Source organism: Musa acuminata, chromosome BXJ3-9, assembly GCF_036884655.1.
Source record: "Musa acuminata AAA Group cultivar baxijiao chromosome BXJ3-9, Cavendish_Baxijiao_AAA, whole genome shotgun sequence".
In the NCBI taxonomy this organism is placed as follows: domain Eukaryota; kingdom Viridiplantae; phylum Streptophyta; class Magnoliopsida; order Zingiberales; family Musaceae; genus Musa; species Musa acuminata.
Window position 1 is genome coordinate 7513141 of NC_088357.1, and position 24487 is coordinate 7537627.

General features: G+C 39.9%; 2 protein-coding genes across 4 annotated transcripts; one reads left to right on the forward strand and one right to left on the reverse strand.

The window, feature by feature from the left end:
* Positions 1-605: 605 nt before the first annotated feature.
* On the reverse strand, positions 606-9494 carry LOC103997650 (potassium transporter 7). 3 transcript variants are annotated; one of them, XM_065168821.1, is made up of 11 exons: positions 9436-9494; positions 9024-9315; positions 8509-8737; positions 8161-8409; positions 7944-7994; positions 5904-6164; positions 4465-4517; positions 4240-4354; positions 3766-4020; positions 2451-2973; positions 606-1281 (listed from the first exon to the last, which is right to left on the reverse strand). In XM_065168821.1, the coding sequence occupies exons 2-11, from the start codon at positions 9279-9281 to the stop codon at positions 756-758; spliced, it is 2520 nt and encodes an 839-aa protein (XP_065024893.1). In that variant the 5' UTR covers positions 9282-9315; positions 9436-9494; the 3' UTR covers positions 606-755. The 3 variants fall into 3 exon arrangements, with proteins under 3 accessions (XP_065024893.1, XP_065024895.1, XP_065024892.1); XM_065168823.1 differs by having other exon boundaries at positions 9417-9489; XM_065168820.1 differs by having other exon boundaries at positions 9024-9475.
* Positions 9495-12220: 2726 nt separating this feature from the next.
* On the forward strand, positions 12221-23124 carry LOC135649518 (nuclear transcription factor Y subunit C-2-like). Its single transcript, XM_065167985.1, has 2 exons — positions 12221-12393; positions 22148-23124. The coding sequence occupies exons 1-2, from the start codon at positions 12343-12345 to the stop codon at positions 22925-22927; spliced, it is 831 nt and encodes a 276-aa protein (XP_065024057.1). The 5' UTR covers positions 12221-12342; the 3' UTR covers positions 22928-23124.
* Positions 23125-24487: the final 1363 nt, after the last annotated feature.

Consider the following 24487-nt stretch of genomic DNA (forward strand, 5'->3'; position numbering starts at 1 on the left):
TTAGTATCATTATTCATGGGAGTATAGGAGTGATGAAGCAGAGTGTATCATCGAGATGCTTAGCTGGGGTTCATCTGCTGCGGACCAGAGCAAGTTAGCATCAGATATACATTGAGCTTGTAGGAACAGAGAAAGGATTCTTGGCAAGATAAGATCGTCTCGGTCTGCTAATGCTTAGACTCGAGTGCTGTTTCTTAGCTCTTAGACCGAGAATGCTGGGGTGCAAAGCTCCCTCGAAGGTTGTGTTTGTCCAAGTCGGTTTGTCGCCATCAGGACATAGGTTGGGGGGGGTTGGGCTCCCACAACAATGGAATGATACCCTGCACAAATGTCTGGTTTTTCTGGTGGTGCTTTGAATTATCGAAAGATACGTGCAAAGACATTTGCAGCGTATATAAAACATCAGCAAGCCCTCCTACCACAACAAAAAAAGGGAGAGAATAGATGACTGCTTATTGTTCATTGCCTGCACTCACATAAACATCATTAAGAGCAATCTTCTACCACAAAAAAAAAAAAAAAAGGGAGAGAAGTTGAATGAAATAAATGGACGAAAGAACAGACGTCAATCAGATAACAGCAGCCTACAAACAACTCTTTCGATATGGCAAAGAAAAAGCTTTGTTAGCATTCAAAGATCCGGGTCGGCTGAGACTACAAATAAAGCCACCCTTCAAAACAAACGCAAACATATGTGAAAGCAACTCTATTTGTTAAAATCTAACTCCAATATGAAAAAGGCAGCAACTGGGAGATCAGACCATGTAAGTCATGCCCACTTGCATCAGGTTTGTATGAGGAACACTCAACGATGCAATACCTCTTCTGCAATTTTTTCTCAAGAAAGCATAGAAGTAGTTTATAACCAGCTTCTTGATGAACCAAGATTCCTTTCTAGCCCTAATGTCACCATGCCCAAGAAGATAAACCACCCCTGACTCTTTTGCCTTGTGTATGAATGAAAGCTCCCGATCAAGGCTTTGTTGCGCATCTGCCACAACCTCATTATGTGGCCCATCAAAAGAAGTACTTACTTCTGAGAGTGTCTTGTCAATAGGGCTATAACCAGTCAGGAGTGGAACACCAAGGGAATAGACGCTGCCGTTGGGAGCCACAAGAATGTTTGAACAAGAAACTTCCTTCTCAGAATCTGTGTCAGCATCCTCATCACTCTCCAGTGAACGCTCTTGGGCTTCTCGACGAATGTACTTCTCAAGGCTTTCAATCAAAAGTTGTTCAAATGTCTGGTGATGTTCCTTGCGCACATCCTTGTAGCCGTACCTACATCGAGCAAATAGAACTAAGCAATAGCAGACAAATTAATTGAAATAGTGTTGAACAACTGCACATGACCGCCAACCAACCGAGTGACCAGGGCAAGGTGACCGACCAACACATCAGTCCTCTCTGTGTTTTATAAAAAAGAGGAAATTTTTGAACACTGAATATGTCAGACATGTGCTAAAGAAAAATTTACGATGACATGTAGCTGTTTGAGATCAATGACCTGTTTCCCAAAAATCACAAAGAATTCATGAAAAAAAAAAACATATTATATAACTTTACCTAACCCAAATTGTTTTTCATCATGAAATCTTACTGTTCAAATTTAGATCACCCGAGAGGTCTAACCTCATCCTTATAATCCAACTGAAAAAAGCAGTTTCTTTTTATTCTAACATAGATCACAGTTATCAAGAACCAAAATTAACCAAAGAATCTTCATTTGGTCCCCTATCCAGAGATATGTTGTTGACCCATGGAGGATGCCACCACCAAAAAAGAGATCCCAGAAGGGACGTCTAAGTTGAGGCACTATGTGGTAGCCATCAGTAACATCAGCTATCTTTACTCCTCAAATCAATAGTCTTAGCATCCAGTATCAGTTGCCTGGCACAACTTTAATCATAAGTATTTTATTCATGGTCTAAAACAGTCAGCCAATCCAAATCCAAATAAACTTTAACAGAAGTCGAAAGTTGGTTTATTCAACATTTTGAGCCCCACCAGCTTCAGATCTAGGATCAGCCCAGATCAATGACAGGGTGTTCTCAACCCAGATCAAGCAATGTGACTGTGTTGTCCTCTTAAGGAGTAATTTTAATATGAAAAGCCTGTTTAAATAATTTTAAACATCTTAAAACAATAACAGCATAGATAGTTATCCTTTCATTAGTTCCTTAATTTTAGATGATTGCTTTTGTGTTTATTCTAAGACATTTTATATTTTTTTGTCAATTTTACCAAGATGCAAATTCACCCTGTTGGGTCACGCAGTCAGACTAATCCAGATTCCAACCTCATTGACTGACAGATCCCTATTCAAGCATTGAGAGAAAACAAGCATGGTTTTACAAATTCTTCCTTTTTCTCATCATTTATTTTTGTCATGCAGTCTTTACCCATGATCATGATATAAACATCTCCAAAGTCTAGTAAGTGAATCTTACCGAGCAATGCAACGAAACATGTGATAGCTTTTAGGGCAGACCCTCCTGAAGAGAAACCTTTCAGTCTGTGGCACTACAGGAACTGGCACATATTTGATGCAGACAAATATGATCATTGAATGAATTGCTGGCAAGGTGGTCAGGAAATGACCAAAGATTGCAGGGATTCCTTTAACCAGCTCATTGTAAACCAAGCCGATTCCAGGGGCTCTAATAGTGCCAAGGTTACAACCCAGTTCCATCATCAAATCCATCGAAAGCTTCTGTTTCACTTCAGTTTCATACTTAAGCTTGCTGCCATAATTCCATATGTACATTATCAAAAACAACACTGCTGCAAAAACCAACATCACCCAGCTTCCATCCACCACACTGCCCAAAACTGAAGAGAAAAAAAGTAATTCCAACCCCAGAAACAAAGTTAAGAAGCACAACACAAATGTAATGTTGATCTGCCATATAAGAAGCATAATGATAGTTACTAAGATTGTGGTCATAATCATCACGCCAAGCTCAGCAATTCCTGCAGAATAAACTTATATCAATAAAGGAAGCCAACAGGGAACATATATTCTAATGAATGATCTACTCTGGTCAGTGAAAGAAAAAAAAAATCTTAGAAAATACAGAAAAAGGGAAACAAAAGTATAATGAAATGGTAAGAACTGTTGTCAATGGAAATATATAATAGTAGACAGTCTCATGATCTTTACACTTCCTGATCAAAAGTTTATAGCAGCAAATACTAAAGAATCTCCAGTAAACTGAATCAAAACACTTCTACTTAGGCACCATATCCAATAGAGAGGAAAACCTGCTTAAAATGAAATGAAAAAAATTATTTTTTCCCTGACATGATTTTCCAATCAATTTACTAAGGTCAAAAGACTAGCAATAAGCATTCTTTTAGAAAAAGAGCACAGATTCCAAAACTTCCCAATATACTATTTTAGGCTATTCTTCCATTCAGGAAGTGGGGAGTGGAGGACTCGGACAATGTCTTCCTAGTGCTAATCACTCAAAGTTAGTCTTAGCTATCTAACTGAATAACTGCTTATATCAAATCACTTAAAGAGGTGATCCAAACAAAAAGTATTGACTTCTTGGTAAAGTTCCTTTGACCCACACCAATATCCTATATCCCAATGCATCAGAAGATTTTTTAATCCAAAACCAACAAATTATCCATAATTTTTATGCTCAACCAAAGGCCCTCCGGATTAAAAGTATTTTTAGAACAAAACATAAGTGAAAATTAAGGCTTAGAAAATATACTTTTAATACAAAAGACAAGCAAAAGGATAGGAATAAACACCATATGCATTGCCAATCTCATATATGCTTCCAAAGGTAGCAACAGATGCCACACACGAAACCAGCAGAAACCAGTTTATCACTGGAATATATATTTGGCCCATGAACTTCCGAGATGTGTGAATGATTTTAAGTCGAGGAAAACAACCAAGAGCTATTGATTGTTTAATGCATGAAAAAGTTGCTGTTGTCATTGCCCGACTTGCAATTAGTGCAGCTATAGTTGCTATGAAGAAGACTGGCCAGAAAGCTCCACCTGAAATTGTACATAGCAGTCATGTCCTGTTATATTGCTGAACGTTAAAAACAGAGCCAAAACTCAAGCTTAGACCTAATTTGTTGATAAAAATTATAATACTGCTAAAATAATAATGGTCATGTTACAATCAAATCACACAGAGGCCAAAGTATGAACTTGCAGATATGAGAGAAAAGAAAGAGTAACAAACCCAAGACATAGATTGATCTAGCTTACTCGGGATAGATGAAAAGAAGACCTGCTGCTTTTCAGTTAAATTTTCCATAAGGAATGCAGCCTGACCAAGGTATCCCAAAAGAAGGCATGGCAGAACGAGAAACACAAAAGTGAGCTGCAATGAGGAGCTAAAGTAATCAGAACACGTAAAAATATAATATGAGGTTTTGAGAGATTTGAGAAGGGAAAAAAGAGGATAAAAATCCATAGTTCCCGATGCTTTACCTGGACAGATCTAACAGAGAAATAGCAAAGGTCAGCAAACATTGCCTCGGACCCTGAATTCAACCACATTGATCACTTAGTTTTATATAACAGTTTTAAATAATGTTGAACAACAGAGGAGCTGAGAAAAATTTCTACAAAAGTCTTTGTAGTGAGTAATTTAAAGATTTCAGTTTTTCCTTCACATAATCTCCATGTCACGATACCATTACTGGAACATACATATATTCAATCATATTGCCACATCAGTTTCTTTGTCAAGTTTTATTAAGTTCAGCTTGTTAGTGGTAAATACTTGGGATTCCTAAGCTTAAAAGGATAAAAAAACATGTTTATTATGGTGAAGAGCCCCAATTCATATCAACTAAATACTGAGCTGACTTTAGAGTATATAAGCCTATGCCATAACATCCTATTTTTATGGCATCTTAGCAAACTCAAATAGTTGGGAATTATGGATCCCACTGTTGTGTGTTCAATGCAACCTGAAGGTTTTCTTCCTTTCTTACTGTGATGATGGTTGCGGTGATTGATTCTTCAGTAACTTAAAAAGTTGAAAGTTCAAGTGTGAGAACAATCACATAAATTTTCCAAACTTTTACATGAAGATGGTAAATATAGTAAACATATTGTATCATGGTAGATATATGCTGCCAACTGCTACTAACTATGTAACTGTGAACTGCCACTAATGAAACTTGCATCTTGGCACAGTGCCATAGAACTGAACTCCATGGTTAAGAGTCAAGACTACATTTGTGAACACATCAAATATAATCAAGTTTTTGCTTACTCAAGGAGAATTGCACAGTTTACTCAAAAAATATTTGGGTTCATTTATATCAATAGAGGTTATAATAGTTCTCAATATGGTTGATGACCTGCTCAGTAATAATCCTCATAAACAACAGCGGGATTTGACTGTTTGACATGGCTAGATATGATTTTGGCTATTTATGAAAATAGTAACTGTGTGGTAAACCAAAATCAGATTACCAAATTGGTACTGAGATCCAATTATTAGGCTGATTACTTGTTTTGATGATAGGCAAATACTGGACAACTATAGCCAAAATATTTATTATATGCATACTATATCATGAATGTCCAATGACAGGAAAAGATTTACTTATGACTCAACCATTTAAACTTTACAGATGCAATAAATAACCGAAAATGTTTGTTTGGTCATAGTAAGTTGCACTTATTCCTGAGAAACAGAGTAGAAACATGATTAAGGATGCATTTCTGCAGACATAGGTCAAGTATAAAATAATTGTATAGGAAGCTTGCCCCAAAAATTCAACCTGTTGCAACGGAAGATACTGTTGTTTTTTCATGAATTGATGACAAAACAAAACTTAATGGTGGCAACGAAGTCACCTGCAGTATACTTGTTCTTCGGCTTTGGTATAAATAATTAGAAACTTACTACTTACCAGTTGCACAAAGAAGACAACCCCCTAGAGACATCCACGCCTGAGTCGGATTTCTTTTAAAGAAGTAGTAGATATAAACAGGGCTAAATGCTCTTAAAACATATGTTCCATACTTAAGAAGATTGCATATTCCTACGACTCCAAGTGAGCAAAACCATATGAATAATGCAGGACCCACTAAAAGCCCCACTTTGCTTGTTCCAAACCTCTGAACACTGAACAAGACAATAAGAGATGCAATTGAAATCATCACCACTTCATCTGCAAAAAGGTTGCACGGTTAAGCAATTAAGTAAACTGATAAACAATCATAGAGAAATGAAAGACATCACAAATAAGCAAAATCTGATTTTCAAGCTCCAGCTTAAGCTTCGATATAATAGGTACTAAACATCATCAAAATCATCATGGATTAAAGAAAGCACCTGATGGGGCGTACTTTGCCTGGGTGTTCACAGTGAGAAAAGCTACATTAAAATTGTCTGGAAGATCTTGATACAATAATTGGTTGTTGCCATTTTCTTTGATTGTCATAATGGGTTAGGGGTGGCAAAAAGATTCTCCAACCTATCCAACTTACCCAGTCCGACAGAGCGAGGCAGATATCCTAAGTTGTGCTGAAAACTGGGTTGAACATTTTCATTATTAATGAACGAAAACAGGATTGGTCACATATACAGAGTTCAGAAAATTCAATTTGCAATAAGCCTAGTTCTATTTGTTATGTTTTCTTAAAAAGCATAAATTTCTTTGTTGTTTTTACTTACCAAACTCTCAAGCACAACACCCCTTTATTTTCCTTGTCTTCTGCAGGAAGTTATGCTTCCTTTTTATGTAAATCTCTCCATAATTTCTAAAAATACTTGACACATCACATCTAATGATAACAAAAATAGCATATTAGTTGGCCATTAGATATCCAGCATCAATTGACCACTTTTACAACTGACAAAAGTAATTCATCATACTTTGACTGTCTACTCCTACTTTTCATAATTTGTTCTTTTATAATCTATAATCTCGCTTTTCTATGGTTAAGGATCATCTTCTATTTTTCTTATAACCATATATATTCAAACATATGCCACATATTGAATATAATATTTGTTGTATCTAAGTGCGATAGTCCCTTTCTCTTTCGTGTAATGTGATGTTTGTAAAGAATCACAAATCACAATATCTTTCTTTTTTTGTCAATTCGAAATTGTCTCTGGGAAAGCTTGATGTTATTAAGTTAAATTGGGTTTGGACCAAGACCTTACTAAATATTTTGATTATATATTCACTAACTCACTCACTTTCACCCATTAACCTTCAATTTGTTCAAGACCAGATAGGCTTTCTGCAGAATTCTATTCTAAGCCTTTCAGAAAATTTGACATTTGCATGATCATACTTCAAATTCTAGAGAACCATAGATATGGACAACCACACTAGCCCAACATTAGAATTTAGTATTAAGGACCTTAAAAGAAGTACTAAGACAACAACTCTAAGGGCAGCCAAGCGCATAAGCCTCTCGCAATGTAGGATCTAGAGAAGGTCAACATACAAAGGTTTAAATCTGCAGTTAAAAATAGTTTCCAGAACTCAAACTCTAGTCATCTAGATTATTGAGGAGCAACCAAACCATGACACCATGGTCATTGGCACTAGGATGACTATAATTGTCGAACTCATTCCAGATCTCAGCCACTATAGGACACTTTCAGTACAATGGTAAACAAATAAAAACTTCAAACCAAAAAGCACCAGACATCCATATACTCTTAAAGATACATAAATAACAAGAAAGGCTGGAATAGCACAAATTTAGACTATTTATGCTTCATGTCACCCCTTATTGTAAACATTGTTTATCATAAGCAGTTAAGAAATTGTATAAAAAAATGAAATGAGCTCAAAAGGCATTGGAAAATCTTAACCGACTTCAAACACACAAAGGGATAACTTTCATATTAACAACAAATCCATTTAGCACAGCTTGAATGATAGTGGGAGCATGCCTACGCTTTAAAAAAACTAAAACCACATTATTACCTTGTTCAACACTAGAAATTCCAACCTTCAATCCATTGAATGCTGACATAACTGCAATTTACAAAAAATAAATAAAATATGATTTTAAAAGAAAAACAAATATATGACATATATTAGTTAAGCCAAACAATAAGATGTTTTTTTTTTTATGTTCTGTTCACAAATGTTGGCCAGCATACTAGCAGTATCTATTTTTCAAGAAAGATAATCTTACAACCTGACATTGCTGGAGTGACAACACCATCAGCAATCACCATAGAAGTACCAAAGAGAACCAAAATCAAAAGCAGCTTCTTGAGTGTTAATGAATTTTCAAGATACTCCTTGAGTTTTAGAGACCTTTCCAGCTCTGCTGATGGAACCTTGAGCCTGAAGCTCGATATGCGAGCATCAGAAGGCAATTGATTTGGAAGAAGGCTGGCCTTTGCATTTCTACAGATCAAAGAATATAGAGCAAAGGTCCCCCCTGCAAAAGGTGAAGCATTATGATAAGACACTAAAATAACCTCCTAGTGAAAAGAAGACTTGCATAAAACAAGATCCACACATATGACTCCTAGCGTACCTTCACCATCATCATTGGCCCAAAGAACAACCAAGGTATACTTCACAAGTGGTATGAGAATCAATGTATACAAAACAAGAGAGAGTGCTCCTAGAACATCTTCCTTCTCGATAAGAGGATACTTATTAAACATGACATCAAAAGTGTACAATGGGCTTGTCCCAACATCCCCAAATACAACTCCAAGTGTCTGAAGTGCAAGCACTATCCGTCTTCCCAGACTAACATCCTGCACAATTAAACAGAACGACTTCAGAAAGCAATTATTGCAGGCAAACACATTTTTCCAAAAAAGATGGTTCTTTAAAGCAAGCAAGTCTAAATCTAGAATGTTGAGACTAGCATAAACTGTTTCGTTAATAAAGAATCAATCCTTTGACGTGCCTCAGAAAACAAAATTGAATTTACTTGAGCTGGCAAATTTCTTGCACAATCACCAGCAGGATATATTGACATATGATGCAAGCCAACATGAAAAATTCAAGAAAGCTATCATTTTGAGAACCAGTACTAACCTCAAAGTCATTCCTGTGTGCACCAGGGACCTCGAGAGCCTCGACATCGAAGGAATCTATCCGGGGGCCGGTGCGGATCAGCCTCTGCTCCACATTGTCCTCTTCCTCCTCGGAATCCAGGCTCATCCTCCGCGACGATTCCTCCCCTTCCTCCTCCGAATCGTCCTCCGAATCCTCCTGGTCCCGGGCGGCCCATCTGGATTCGGTTGAGTCCATCTTGGCCAGTTGCCCGTTCCCCCTCGCCAATCCCTCCGCCATCGAGCGCCTCGCCAATTACTCCCCGAACCGATCCCTAATGCATTGAGAACCACACGAATGTCACCAGAAACGGATCGATCAAAGGGAAGACGACGAAGAACAGATCAAGAATCGAGAAGGGAGAATGAGAGAGACGGAAAGCGAGAAGAAAAACCCGAGGGATTGGGAAGAAAAATCAATGAACGGAGGATCGGGAAGCGAACCTACGAGGCGCATATCCCGGATGGACAAAAAATGAGGACATATAATAACGTTAACTTGCAAACGGTGTTATGGGTGAATCGTATGTCTGGAACGCGTCAGGGAACACGAGCTTCTTCGTAGACAGGGTGGGCCTACAGAAAGAACTAGGTTGAGGCCAACTATTTGGTACAGGGAACAGGTGTTCCCTGCCTGAACCAAGACAAGTGAGATCCACCCGACCTTATGGCGATGCTTCCTAACGTGGGTTTGCTTAACGGCGGCACAACGGCCGTAGCTTGGGACTAGAAATTAACGACTGTTGAGTAGTTACATATGTAAGTTGGATTTGTGAGTATAAGAAACCGTAAACCTACATATTTACTCGTTTTCTACCTGCCTTGTCACCGGAGCAGCCAGTGGGCAGTACAATACGCTGCTGCTCTTCGCTGACAGAGCAGGCTGGTGCCACGTTTAAGCCATGCACGCGTAGAAAATTATGTAGGAATCCTATTTCAGTACCACCATCCAGAGATTAGAAATACTCGGTTATTCCTTTTGAGGGAAAAAAGCTAAGTAAATAATAAAAATCAAAATCGTTAGCGACAAGCCAAATAAATACGTCGGTAAATAAATATAATCGTAAGACAAAAACCAAAACTTTGCTGCAAATAATAATAATAATAAAATCTCAAAAAAAAAACTCATAAAAAAAAGAATTCAATCAAAATGATCTTCAATTTGGCTCTTTCAAGAACCTAATTAATGATTCTCTTCCAATAAGTTGGAAAACAATAAGAAACCTCGAAAAAAAAATTAAATTCTTTAGACGAAAAAGTCAATATCCCAAGCGGCAGCTCAACATTCTTTTAGCAAAAAAATTGTAATCCTCAGGCACACAAGAGGTCAGAATCCCAGATAAGCCAAAATCTAAGGAGAAAAAAAATGCTTTGATAACTGTAATTTTTAAAAATATGTATAGACAAAGTAGAAACACTATTGCACATAGAGGAAACACTATTGCACATAGACAAAGTCGTCATTGTAGCTCCTTGTTATCCTCACACCAAGTGAGGAGGAAATAGGGGCATCAAATTCCAATGTATAACCAGCCATCATTCCTTTCACCAATCTCACATAACTTGCTCTAATATTTTTGAGGAGGAATAAACTCGAAACTTTCCCTTAATCAGAACTATGCTTCATCGTCAAAATTTGTATTTCATCTAATAAAACAAATACCATGACTAACACTTTGAACCATCTTTAAATCATAAAGGGATCTTGGAAGTTGATATTAAATTCTGAAGGATTATTTCCTTGATAGATGAATAATATTTTTGCAATCTTCACATATAAAACTTGAGCAGTTAAACTCGGTCCAACTCCGGACTTCAAATTTCTTCTAGTTATCCTTTATACTTGCTAGTTTTGATTTGAAAACAGTTCAAAATCCTAGAGGCCCTAGAGAATCTCGATTCGCCAAGTGCTATTCTGAGTTTCTAACTCAATTTTAGATCAAAATATATTATATTATCAGTCCTAAAATAGACATTTATGGCATCGGAATAGCAGAACAATCATGTATCTGTTGTCATATATCAAAACAAACATACAAGAACATGAATAAAAAGTGAAAAAGGTTGATTAACCTAAGTCTAATCTTTGAAAGCCACTAGATCGACAACGTCCAAATTCCACTTCCAAAATTCCTCGAATAACAACTTCGATTCAGCAAATAAAAAGCATGATAAAAGGTCATACAATAAATTATGACGAAAAGACCTACATGAAAAGCGCTTGTAACCGCTATTCAATTTCTGAAGATAAAAGATCCAATACCTCATGCTGCTGAACAGAAATAACAATGACATCTAAATCTTATGCGCAATAGAAGATGATTCAGACAGGATGCTGCACGAAATCACCATAAAACCCTATTTCGAACTTAAACCCCATCGAAGAAATGCTCTAAACTATTTTGAGATTGTATTCGGCATTTCACACCCAAGGGTGGTGTAATGGGCAGAAATTTCTCATCAAAACGTTGCAAGTGCTTTACATATTTAGCAGTAACACAACAACCAAACTGCATAAAGCAGATCAAATATTAACCAGCCATGAAGTGACACTCTGTTCAAGTGAATATCACTGGACAAGATACAGAACATTCGAAGATCATCTCTCGAGATCCAAAACCAACCTACGATTCAGGAAACCCAGATTCGAGAAAATCAAAAGAAAAACTAGAAAATATGGATTACACAACACGGATATACCTTTCTCGAGTTCTACGATGAAGGAGAGGAGGCATCCTCGAGAAGGAAAAGAGGTAAGCTTCGAAATTGAACCGGCGCCCCCGAAGTCGCGGTATTTATAGCCGGCAGTGGGCTGAAGTCGGTGCCAAGGGGTTACCGGCTTGAGGCCACGTCGGCAGCTACGCAGTACAACGTTGAACGGAACAGGTCGGTCCGAATCGAATCGATTTGATTAACTCGGACCAGAAGATGACTTTTAGGATTCCCGAGACGATTAAACTTTCTGCGTTCTCGAAACGGACACGGCCGGTCTAAGAAACAATCAGCTTGGTTTAGACCGACCGGTCCACGTCAAAGGATTGTGATTAAGTTCGCGGCCACTTTGGCAGCTACGTACTGCTTTCTCGAACCGGACCATTTGAGTGGATATCAAATCGAGGCGGTTTAGTTGACTCGGACCAGTCGACGAACGGATGCATTCGGCTTATCGGGTTTCATCAGCAAACCTTACTGACGTCTCCACGATAAATACCGATCACGGGCCGGAATCCTCCGCTTCGCCGTTTTCTCGGTGTTCTCCTCCTCGCCTCGCCGTAGGATTTGATCTACTTCGAAGATCATCGATGGCCCACCCGCTGAAGAACAATCCAGTGCCCACCGGAGATCACCAGCAGGCAAAACTTCTTGATCATTTCTTTCTTTTCTTGTTCCATTTTCCTCTATTTTTCCTCCTTTAATTGTATCTATTTGCTCTTAAACCAACCAACCAACCAGAAGATGAGAACAAAAGAACAAAAACAGCGGTCGAGACGCTACAGTCTATACATCTGCTGTTTTTGTTATCATAGATGTTGAAGTATTGTGGGAAATGGATGCGTTTGATCTATTAGAAGATTTAAATATTAAAAGAAAATATATGGTTTTGGTATTTTCTGTAGAAACTCAGTCTCGGCTCCTTTTTATGTTTTTTGGGATCTCACACAAAAATTAAACTTTGGTTCCTGATCTTATGTTACCAATGTAATTTCCCTGGATTTTTGTTTTTTTGACACTACTCGACATACTATTTCATCATTGCATTGAACTCGGAAATTTTATCTTTTCCTGTTATTGTACATTTAGAAACTGTCCTGTTCGTATTAAGACGGGTGTCTAGATTATCCATGTTCCTAGTATTAAATTTTCGCTGCTTGTGTAGTAGTTAATTTTTTTGCCGGACTTATTGACCTCTGTATCTTGTCAAAACTTTTGTTTATGATAGATAAGCACTCAAAGTGTCTCCTGTTGTGATCATTATGATAAACAATTTTTTTTCTCTCAACTCGTTAGATTAATTTTTGTTTTGGTGGGTTTTTTTCCCCTTTTGCTGTTTGTACCTTCTTTTCTCTCTCTCTTTGTCCTGAACATATTGACTGATGAATCTATAAAACATTTCCTGGTCCTCCCAAGATCTCACATCCTCTTGTTCCAGTTCAGATAAACTTAAGATGTATGGTGTTTTATCTGCCCAATCTCTTAATGCTCATATTGAAAACAGTGTCTACTATGTTTAAATCAAAATCACAGACAGCTTAATTGCATAATTTTAGTGTATCAGACATTTTTCTTGCTCTAACTTATATGTAGTGGGAATTTTTATCACCTTCTTGTGTAGAATAGAAGAATTTCTAGTCACATCTCAACAGTTTGGTGCATCTTCGACTTGGAACTATCTTTTCCTTTTATTTGTGGTTGAATTGAGTCTGAATTGCACAAACAAGGCCACCCATTTACTGAATAGTGAACAAGCTACATGTCCTTGTACATCTAGGATAAGTTCATAGATCTTTTGTCTGTTTTCCCTATTTCTTTTTCCACACCAAATGTTCATCTAGGATAAGCAAAGGAAAATTTCCTATTTCCTTTCCTTTAATCTTTTGTGTTTTTACAACTTGGAAAAACTCACACTAACATGGACCTAACCCAGGCCTAAAACACGTTTGTAGTAAAATGTTATATCATAAAAGTTTTTGCACTGATTGAACTTTACAGGATTGTTTCTTTCCAAGATTTGGGCTTGTATATTATTATTTAGTGAAAGGCAAAAATGAAAGAACAAATACAGAAAAAGAATATGAACTTGTTTCACAAAAGAATGATTCAACATATTTACAACTTCTCAAGGGCGTGTGTCAAACTAAAAGTATAGCCTGCACAAAATGTTGAATGTTACTTTTTCAATTAACTCTACCCCATGTATAGGAGGTTCAGTTGCAGGTGTAGGTTATCTTTGAGGGGTCAATGAAAACAAATTTGAGATCTGAAGCACTTTGATTTAAACCGTGGTTCTTGCTCTATGCTTTGTCAAGTACAGAAATCTGTGTTCATCATGCAGTCATCTGGTGTTGCCTCACTCATTAGATGAAAATGAAGAGAAAACCAGTTACCTCTTGAAGAAAGTGAGATATGTATTGCTTGTCATTGCTTAGGTCAGGAACAGAGCCATTTGTGTACTGAATTAGAATTCACGTTATAGATTCCTGTGGAAGAAACAAAGTAACCAATGTTAAATTATTTTTAAAAAAGTCATGATGGATTAAGAAAAATAGAACTTACCTAGAAAGATGCATTATTGGTTCGATACCGATATTTGACATATTAGAGTTGCTAATAATATGTACAGATTGGGTTGACTCTTGATTGCTCATATAGTTAAGATTTGATAGCAATAAACCTGAATAAACTAGCACAAACGCAAGCAAAACTAACAATAATATGACAAGAATATTAAATTTGAAATTACATTATATATGTATAGTTGGCTTTAATCTATTAACTGAATGTAGGATTCTGCAGAGGCATTTAACCGTTTGACTTGAGATATGCATGTCTTCGATTTTTACTTATTTAAGAAGATGAGAAAGTTTTGTTTTGCAACTTGCAACAACAGAAACAAGCCTATCACTCGTCGGCCTCGTATATTCTTCCATTTAGTTAGTTTCTTATCATATATTGTGGATGTTATATGCTCTCTCTCTCTCTATATATATCTGGTGTAGTTTTTTGTTCCTCTCAAACAACTTTAAGATATGTAAGATAAAAACTGATGATAGTTTGGTCATTTTAGGGTGACTGAGATAATGTGGTCCAAAGCTGGTAGGAAACAGAGATAGCATTTACTCCGAGGAACTCCCCGTAGGTTCTAATATTTATCCAAATTCACATCTTTGTGAAAAATATTCACAAAAACCATTGATATTGTGCTTCCTTCATTCTGAACTTATTTTGCTTCATAATGATCAAAAGATCTTGATGGTAATTAGGGAGAATCAGCATCATCATATGACTATATTTGCTGTTTGGCAAGTCTTTTGAAGGTCAATATCATTTATTCTGTTGATATAACACCAACAGTTGGAGATACTTAATTGCATGTAACTTGAATTCACTCTTAAATTTCTCTGTGCCCAGTCCTGGCCATCTAATCATTGAAGGTGTCTGTTTGTTGCAATATCCTATTATTCAATAAACCATGTTCATTTTTTCTTTTTTGGCCTTATAGCATTGTGTGCTGTAGTTGCAACTAGGAAAAGCTCAAGGATGCTATCTTCATTAACTCTGGTGAAATTCAACCATTGTCAATGAGTATTTTAATAATTGGCATGTTCACTGGGGAGTATTTTAATGAATATTTACTCCCCAGTGAACATTCTCTTAATTTTCTATTAAAAATAAAGTGAATATGCCAATATTTTGTCCTTGCACTTTATGTTCTTTCTTCTTCATGCTTCTTATAAAGGCTATATCATGTTACATAATTGAAAGGATAAAACAATCGGTGGTTAACTGTGACTTTGTGTTGTGCACTTTAGACATGCCAGTTGATTTTGCCAAACTATACCAGAGGGTCGTTTGAGACATAACCATTTATCATTTCTTTTTACTGTGCTTTAAGTTTCAGCTTTTCTGATATTTCCATAACTTATATTCTCTTTAGTCGGTCAACTTTGATTTACAAGTCATTATGATTTATACTTGTTTAGTGTTAACAAATAAGAAATTACTTAATCCCCCATCGGTTATGTTGCAAACTTTTACTATCAACTTCTTAATAATTTTTATTTGTTTTGTTAGTGGGGTCTAGGAACCTTAATGTATGTAGTTTTAGTCTACAACCAAATAGTCTATTTCCGTTGGTCAAACCTTGCTTACCTGGTTCCAAAGAAGCAATCTTACCAAGACATCAACGCTCTGTCACGACCTTAGCTGATTTTGCCTAAGGCGTGCGGCACCCTCGCGTGTCCGTCCGCAAAGGTCAGCCTCCCCGAAGCCCCCCATTGTCCCTTAGGACCACCAAAAGAGAGAACGGGTTAGAGAGAACGCCTCAAACGGGATCCACAAGCAAACATGTCCGAAAAACACTTCATAGACAATGCAAATTACCAACAGACTTTACAAGCTCTGAACAGTGGCACAACAAAGGGTAAAATGGTCCATTACAGACCGAAAAGCTCTCTCACGTGTCCACATGACACAACCTTTATTTACAAGCCTAAAGAGGCCACCAACCCAACTAAAATGGGACTTATAAGCCTTCGGCTGCCCCTCTACACACTGTACAAGGCATGAACATGCCAACAGACACGGACATACATAAGCATTACATCAAACACCCTGTTTCAAAGTTTGTCCGTGACATTCTCCCCCACTTATCCCTTCGACGTCCTCGTCGAAGCCTTTGTGAACACTGCAACTCTTCGCCTTTGCTGAGTCTTCAATCTTCTGCTCCAGCTGCAATGCGCCTCCTGGCTCCCAGCTGCTCTCCGCTGCTGTTTTTGAGTAGTCGAACCTTTGATCCGCCATGCTGCTTCAACTCGCCAATGACTCTGACTCTGGTGTGGGGTTGGCTGAGTTGTGTTGATCCTCGTTGATTCCTGCGGATCCACCAAATGAAGGAAAAGACCATCCTTACTGCGCCAGTCTCTCAAAATCTCCACATGCTGCTTGAACTGGGTGGATGCTTGTTGGAGCTTTAACGAGCATCGCCTCGCAAACTTCTGAAGTTTTGGGTCCTTCCTCCACAAAATCTGCTCATTGACTCTTCTTTCAGTTAGTTGTCACATCCAAGTAGGTTCGCATCACTTCCGCTTTCGATTGGCATTTCGTTGGGAAATGAAGCGGACAATCTACTCTCAGTAGCACTGATCACCGTTGGTGAGGATTTGACAACTATTGTCTTCCATTATCTTCGAAGGGTCTTTGAACTTGTGCAGAGCTCCTCTGCTGGATAGATAAGAGAATTGGGGTACTCGGTTTCGCCCATTCTCTTAAGAGTTGAGAAGGCAAAAGTTACTTGACTTCGCCCGCCTCCTCGAGGTTGTACTTCATGCATCGAGCTGGTTACTGGTCTTCGCCCGCTCTTTGCTCACACTTCTGAAGCACTTGAAGTGTTTGCACTCCTTGCATTGAGTTAGTTACTGTGATTCACCTTCTCAATGCCATCGAACTTCTGGAATGCGGGAAGTTTTCACCCCAACTTGGAGTAATTCTCTGATAGATGAGGTCGCCTCTGGGATTGTACCGTCTTCTCCATCAACCCTGCCGCCTACTCCACTGAGTAGCAAAGGTACAGCACCGCGTACTGCCAGCTTCGTTCCTTGGTCGTGCACTCTTGCATGACCCGAAGTCCTTCACTTACGGCTGTCTTGATGAGAAGCACACTGACACCGGTCTTACGAAGTTCCTCGGCCTCTGCCCTTCAGCCTTGTCCCGGTACTTGGAGATTGCCTCTGCATGCTCCACCTCCTCGGCCCCTTTCACGACCAAATGCTCTCCCTCCGTGAGGGCAAGGGATCTGTGACTTTCACGGAAGTCCCGCCTCTGCGGTACCATGGCGCTACCATGCCCATGGCACTACTATCCGTCGCCTCGCCTCTGAATCCCTTTTCTTCATGATCAGTAGAGATGTCTCCGTGGCACTCCTCTGAGTCCACCTCCATTCTAACTGATGCTTGATTTTGGGTAGCTAAGTCCCTCTGGACTCGTCGTCGCTTCCTCGCCCCTTTCGACCCCCTACTTCAACACCTCTGTGTTTTCCAAGCAGCTCCTTCTGGTCGATGGAAAGACAGACTGCACTCCCATGCATGGCCTCTGCCATCGCATTGTAGGGTTTGCACCGATTCTGTTCTCCATAGCTTCCTTGGTAGCAACGTTCGCTTACTCGGCCTTGTCCTCTGACTTGCCGGGCTCCCTTAAGCGAATATGAGCTCTGGAGCAGTCCAACTCTCCAGCTGCTTCGATCATACCTCTGCATGATCAAGTCCCTCCCATGGAACTCACTGGTACTTGCATTCGAACTTTTCCCTTGGTGGAACCCAGCCCCCATATGCTGATGACCAAGGTTTTCATCCGATGCAAAATTCGGTGCACGTCCGGAAGACCCGCCTCTACGGTACCATGGCCTTCACTCCTTGAATCCATAGCCCTTCTTGCCGTCGTGTTGTTCACCAAAGCGGAGCTCCCAGTAGCTCCCGATCATACCTCCATATGACCACATCCCTCACGGGACTCACTGGTGTGTGTCGCATTGCCACGAACTGTTCCACCACGATCCGCTGCACCATGTCGCCTCCTGGTGACATCTCCATTGCATTCTGATCCTTGGGGAATAAACTCGAATTGTGAACCCTCCATGTGTGGCCTCTGCCAATACATCGCAGGGTCTCCTCCACCTTCGATTTTGTTCGCTCCTTTGGCAATCGACCTTCATCCACCCACTCTTGGGTCACACCTAGATGAAGCACCGCTCTAGGACAGTCCGTCGCCTAGTAGCTCCCGAAGTCCACCGACTTCACTGTAATTTGTGCACCATTGTCTGGATCCTGGGCCTCTGCCCCTACCAACACAATCTCCGCCGCGCACCGCTTCCTTCATAGCAACTCGAATGGCAACACTGTGGCATATTCTTCAAGAGTACCCGCCTCTGCGTCCTCTTGCCCCGTGCTAAGGCCTTCTGAACCCAACTTCGCCTCCGCAAATTGAGTCGCCTTAGTTCCTTCATCAAATGCTCCTCCGAGATAAGGTGCATGTGCCCCGAAGCTCCCTTCGTCTTTGGCACCATGCAAGATGAGTCCACTCCGTCAGAATGAAGGACCCATGGAACAACATGATCCTGCTCTTGCCTCTGCAAGAGCTCATGTCCTTGACCTCTGTCTAAGAAAAGCACTGTGCCTCTGCTCCATGTTCCAACTTCTCTGCTGGCTCCCTTCATGCGGCTTGGGTACTTCGTCAAGTTACACCCAAGTTGCTCCGCTCCTCGTTTCTGCATTGAGTCGATGGTGGCCCTCGCGTCCACCATTCCACGGGTCAGCCCTCCCTTGAGTCCGATCTCCACATCGACTCCAAGTGTGCCTTCATTTGTGTTGCTCCCCCACTTGATCTCGCAATGCATCCACCAATGCATTCTCTCAAGCGAGATCATGCGACGACTCCTCGCCGCTTGCTCAGTCCATCGAGCTTCGTGGAGTTGTTGTTTATTGAGGTACTCCTCCTCAACATGTGAAGTCCGTCTCACATGATTCTCCCTCTGGAGAGCCGGGACTTATCCCTCCTGGATAACTATCCCATTGGAGCAACATCTCTCTTCGTTTCGGAGACCACCATCCCCTTGGACTACTCCGATCTGCTGAACAAACTGTGCATTGTTCTGCCTCCTGCAAACGCACTTGCTAGATTGCGACTCCCCGTCAATACAGCCCCCACTGCACCCCTCAAGGTCTAGCAACATGCTGAACTCATTGCACACTTCAGCCACCTACGGACGTATCCTTCACATGCCGAAGAGAAAGTTTCAATGCTCCATGGTGCCGAGTCTCGGCCGCCTTGGGATGGCCACAAACATTCCATCGTCCGCATACAAGCCCATGCATGAGTACCAAATTCTTCGAGTTAGCAATTCCCCTCACCTTTGTGAGCTTTGCATAACTCTTTTGGTCGTTGAGCAACTCATTCCACCTTGCATGGTCTCATTCTTGCCAAGCGCCTCGCTTGCCTAGAGCACCATCAAGTATAGTTGTCAACGTTGAGCCGTAGCTCAAACTCAGCCATCCCAACCTTTGTGCGCTCCAAATTCTTCCAAGCTTGCCTGTTCTCGTGGTGCCTCTTGCGCGAAGGGTTGGCCATTCCTCTGAATGCCAATGCCAGATGCCCGCTCCTCTGAGCGACTCCTTTCCCTACATCTCCATGCCCGTTTTCCCTCAAACGGTCGCGCGTGTGCTGACTGCCCTCAACGCAGCCCCGCTAGGTCCCCCACGTTTGCATGTCAAGTGTTTCTATGGGTGCTTGTCCCGCTCTGATACCAAATGTCACGACCTTAGCTGATTTTGCCTAAGGCGTGCGGCACCCTCGCGTGTCCGTCCGCAAAGGTCAGCCTCCCCGAAGCCCCCCATTGTCCCTTAGGACCACCAAAAGAGAGAACGGGTTAGAGAGAACGCCTCAAACGGGATCCACAAGCAAACATGTCCGAAAAACACTTCATAGACAATGCAAATTACCAACAGACTTTACAAGCTCTGAACAGTGGCACAACAAAGGGTAAAATGGTCCATTACAGACCGAAAAGCTCTCTCACGTGTCCACATGACACAACTTTATTTACAAGCCTAAAGAGGCCACCAACCCAACTAAAATGGGACTTATAAGCCTTCGGCTGCCCCTCTACACACTGTACAAGGCATGAACATGCCAACAGACACGGACATACATAAGCATTACATCAAACACCCTGTTTCAAAGTTTGTCCGTGACAGCTCGCCCTCTAGTATTTTGACTCAGATTCCCTATAATTCCATGCCTTCATCTGTAAGTTAGCTGGATTCTTTTACTGTTTTTCTTGCACTGTCAAGAGCAAAGTAAACCAAGAATGATGTAGGGAAGCAGTTGCGTGGAATGAATTTCAGCATCCACTATTAAATGGATTTTTGTTGTCGGGTCAAGTGGTTTGAAAATGTCTTTCAACTTTAGAATCATATCTTAAATAGTTATGCCAAGTATTAATCGGCCTAATCTTGTTCATGAATTTTCTAAAAGCTCATTTGTTAAGCTCCTTCTCAGCTGCTCTTATTCTGACCTCTATGATACACATTGAATTTGGGATGAAATGCCTCATACTTTTATTTGTTAGATTTGAAGATTTTGATGTTAGCAACATAAGCACTATTTCAAGCTGTTATAACTTACATGATTGTAAGATATAGAGGATTTTTCTGTACCGCAAAAAGAATTTTTAGGAAGTCATTAAGTTGTAAACCCTTTACCTTTAGCACAAGGGTCATCGCCTTTACAAGCAGGGCATAGCATCAATGTGTCAAAAATTTAATTGTGAAATGCATATATAGGATTCAAGGCTTATACTGTACTGGGACTAAAGTCCTTAGAGATGTCAATGTGGTTGCTTACTTGTTTGGTAGTCTTAGGGCTTAGGAAAACTGGTCAAGCAGAAGTTTTGCTTGCTTATCCTTTTTTTTCATAACTGCAGTTGCTGAGTTTTAGCTTCCACTTATAATTTGAAAAACACTCAAATCAGCTAAAAATGACATTTTCATGGCATATGGCCTTCCCGGTTGTTAGTTAGGCCTAGCACTTGCCATCGGCATGAAACGGGTGTGCCAAAAGAAAGACAAGAGAAAAATATGATATGAAAAAAGGAGAAAGAGAGAGATGTGGTGTGGTTCCTCTCTAGCAACATCATCTGGGCCAGAGAAACTTCTCTGTTCAAGGGATACCGGTTATTAATTGGTAGCTGATTTAAGTGGAATGACATGTACCTTGCACAACCCAGTTACGAAGCATGGGCACTGCCTTGGATGTGTCAAATATTTCAAAGCATGTTAGAATATCTGCATCATCTACAATTAATAATGTCTATATGTATCATTTGTTGATAAATGAATATTTGAGGTATTTTGTGAATGATTGTTACCTTTATATAGCTACATATATCATAATCACAAGTTCTACAAAATCTATGTTTGTATATAAAACTGTTGCTACATATTATATGGTGTTTTATTGTCATTTTCGGGCCATGTTACTTCTGGATTTTCAAACATTAGATACGTCTGGGTCTATGCCTCATGGTGGACCATTATGGACAGTACCAAAAATCTTTACTTTGAACATCAGAAGTAGAAGACACTTGTTATCATTCTCTTTTTCTAATTTGTTGCTTGGTTTGCATTTAATATTGAGGGAAAATTACTGTTGATATCAATGATTTCTTCTACTTTAAAAGATATATATATATATATATATATATATATATATATATATATATATATATATATATATATATATATATATATACTGATGCTAATTCATCCTTTCGCTTCTCATGTTTCTGCTTTTCACCTGTGGCTTCTTGTATTGGAAGTAGAGTTTCTAATGGTGCAGGTTGACATGGAAGTGCCTGGGCACGGACAGCCAGCAGGGACTGGGGCCGTCCAATTACCATATGTTAGCTTGCCGTATCAAGCTAACCAAATGATGGTCACCAGCTTACCACCTTCAGCTGGCCAGATGACAAATCCTGCATCCCAGGTACAACTCACTCAGCACCATCTCGCCTATCAGAGAGCCCAGCAACAACAGATGAATCAACTGCACCAAACACTCCAGATGTTTCGGACAAACCAATATCAGGAGATAGCTGCAACCTGTGACTTCAAAAACCACAGTCTTCCACTGGCACGAATCAAAAAGATCATGAAGGCAGATGAGGATGTTAGGATGATAGCGGCAGAGGTACCAGTCCTGTTTGCACGGGCTTGCGAAATGTTCATTCTTGAACTGACATACCGTTCGTGGGCTCATGCCGAGGAAAACAAGCGAAGAACCTTGCAGAAGAATGACATAGCTGGTGCAATCACGAGGACGGATGTCTTTGATTTCCTGGTGGATATTGTACCAATGGAAGATGTGAAGGAAGATGTGCTTGCATCGATTTCGACGGATGGCACCAATGAATCTCTGCCATACTATTACGTTCCCTCTCAAGCTGGATCTCTCAAAATGATCATGAATAACTCAGAAGTGGACCAAAGTTTGTTGTTCATGCAGCAGTCTCAGCCTTACATACCTCAGCAAATATGGGACCAACAGCAGCAGCAGCAGCAGCAGACAATTCATCAACAAAAGCAGATGCAGCAACAGACAGAAAAGGACTCTAATTAAGCAAGAAAGTTGCAGCAGCCAGTATTTAAGATGTTCACCATCATAAATGAATATTTCCTGAGGCTGGGAACTCAACCCTTTTCTTTCCTTTAAGAGATCGTTTGTGATTGTCACTTGGTTTACGAGGTCTACGAAAACTTTCAAGAGCTGAAAACATGTAATTTTGCTCTTTATATTATAAAGCATTTACAAGTTGAGAGCTGTGTGCCTCTTGAACGGAAAATAAAAATATATTTGTTGAAAATTGAATGCAGGCAGATCAGCCTAACAGAGTTTTTCTTTTGGTGTTCCAAATCTTCCAGTGCTAGTACAGGTTAATTCAGAGTTGTTGTCTGATAAATACATTAGAACCCAAGTTATAGTCGTTGGTCAATAAATCTTTGATGATCCCATCATACATGCCAATAGGTATCCCATATATAAATTGAGTTCTTTCTAGTCTAAGATTCAATCCAGGTGATGGTGGGGGTGAAGTCTCAGTCCTGAGTTGATCTTACATGCATGGCAACCTCATGTTTCTTCGTTTTGTTCATGATCCATGCAAGAGTACTATCTATGCTGCTTTGATGGCAGCGGCGCCACATCACCATTGGCGGAGGACCCGGTGGTGGGGCTGGTACTGCTCGTGACGGTGGAGCCATCGTTGTGGGAGGGATCGGTGTTGGGGTCGGCATCCACGTAGGGGAAGGCGGAATGAGCGTCGCGGTGGGGTTCGGCGGAGGCGGCGCTGCCAGTGCAAAGAAGAGTAGTGTTAGTATAGGGAGTGGCGGTGCGACCGGGAGCATCGCTGGTGGCGTGGGCGGAGGTATGGGGAGCGGCAATGGGGCGTCAAGTGGTGGCAGGGGAGTTGGGAGTACCGGAGGCCGTGGAGACTCGTCGACTGCAGGAGCTGAAGCAGGAGGTAGCGGCCGGCGCCGAGGTTGGTAAGGCTCGCAATGTTAGTGCAATAAGCCATTGCTTATATATCGTAGAATTAAAATGCAATAACTGAAAAAAAATGTCACGAATATTTGAAAACATATTATGAATGCTATTTGCAATTGCATGAACAAATATGAGGTGATATCATTTGCTATTTTTAATATCTAATTAGTTTACATGCACCATTCGACTGAGTGAATGATTTTTCTATATTAATAGGAGTAAAATAATTTAAAAAAGTGATGGGAGTATCTCTAAGTAGACCTATATCATAAAAAATGTCCCATATATACTTTTGTTATGGATTAAAATCTTTTTTTTAGAATGCACTACTTCTAATATTATTAACTCGCAATTATTCCCATTATGCTGATATCTTTTTCATTTATATCATGCAAAATCTCAATCATTAGGAAGAGAATATTGGCTTCATTAATGTAGATAAATAATTCTCTAAATCCATCAAATTTTAGTAATTATTGTCATTTTCATCGACCGCACTTACGATAATACTCGAATATTGATAAAAAAAAAAGTATTCATTTATCAACTATTACAAAATTGAGATTTTATATTTTTATATGGTGTGAACTAAGGTATGTAATACCGTATCGTACCGGTGTTTCGAGGTTCGGTACG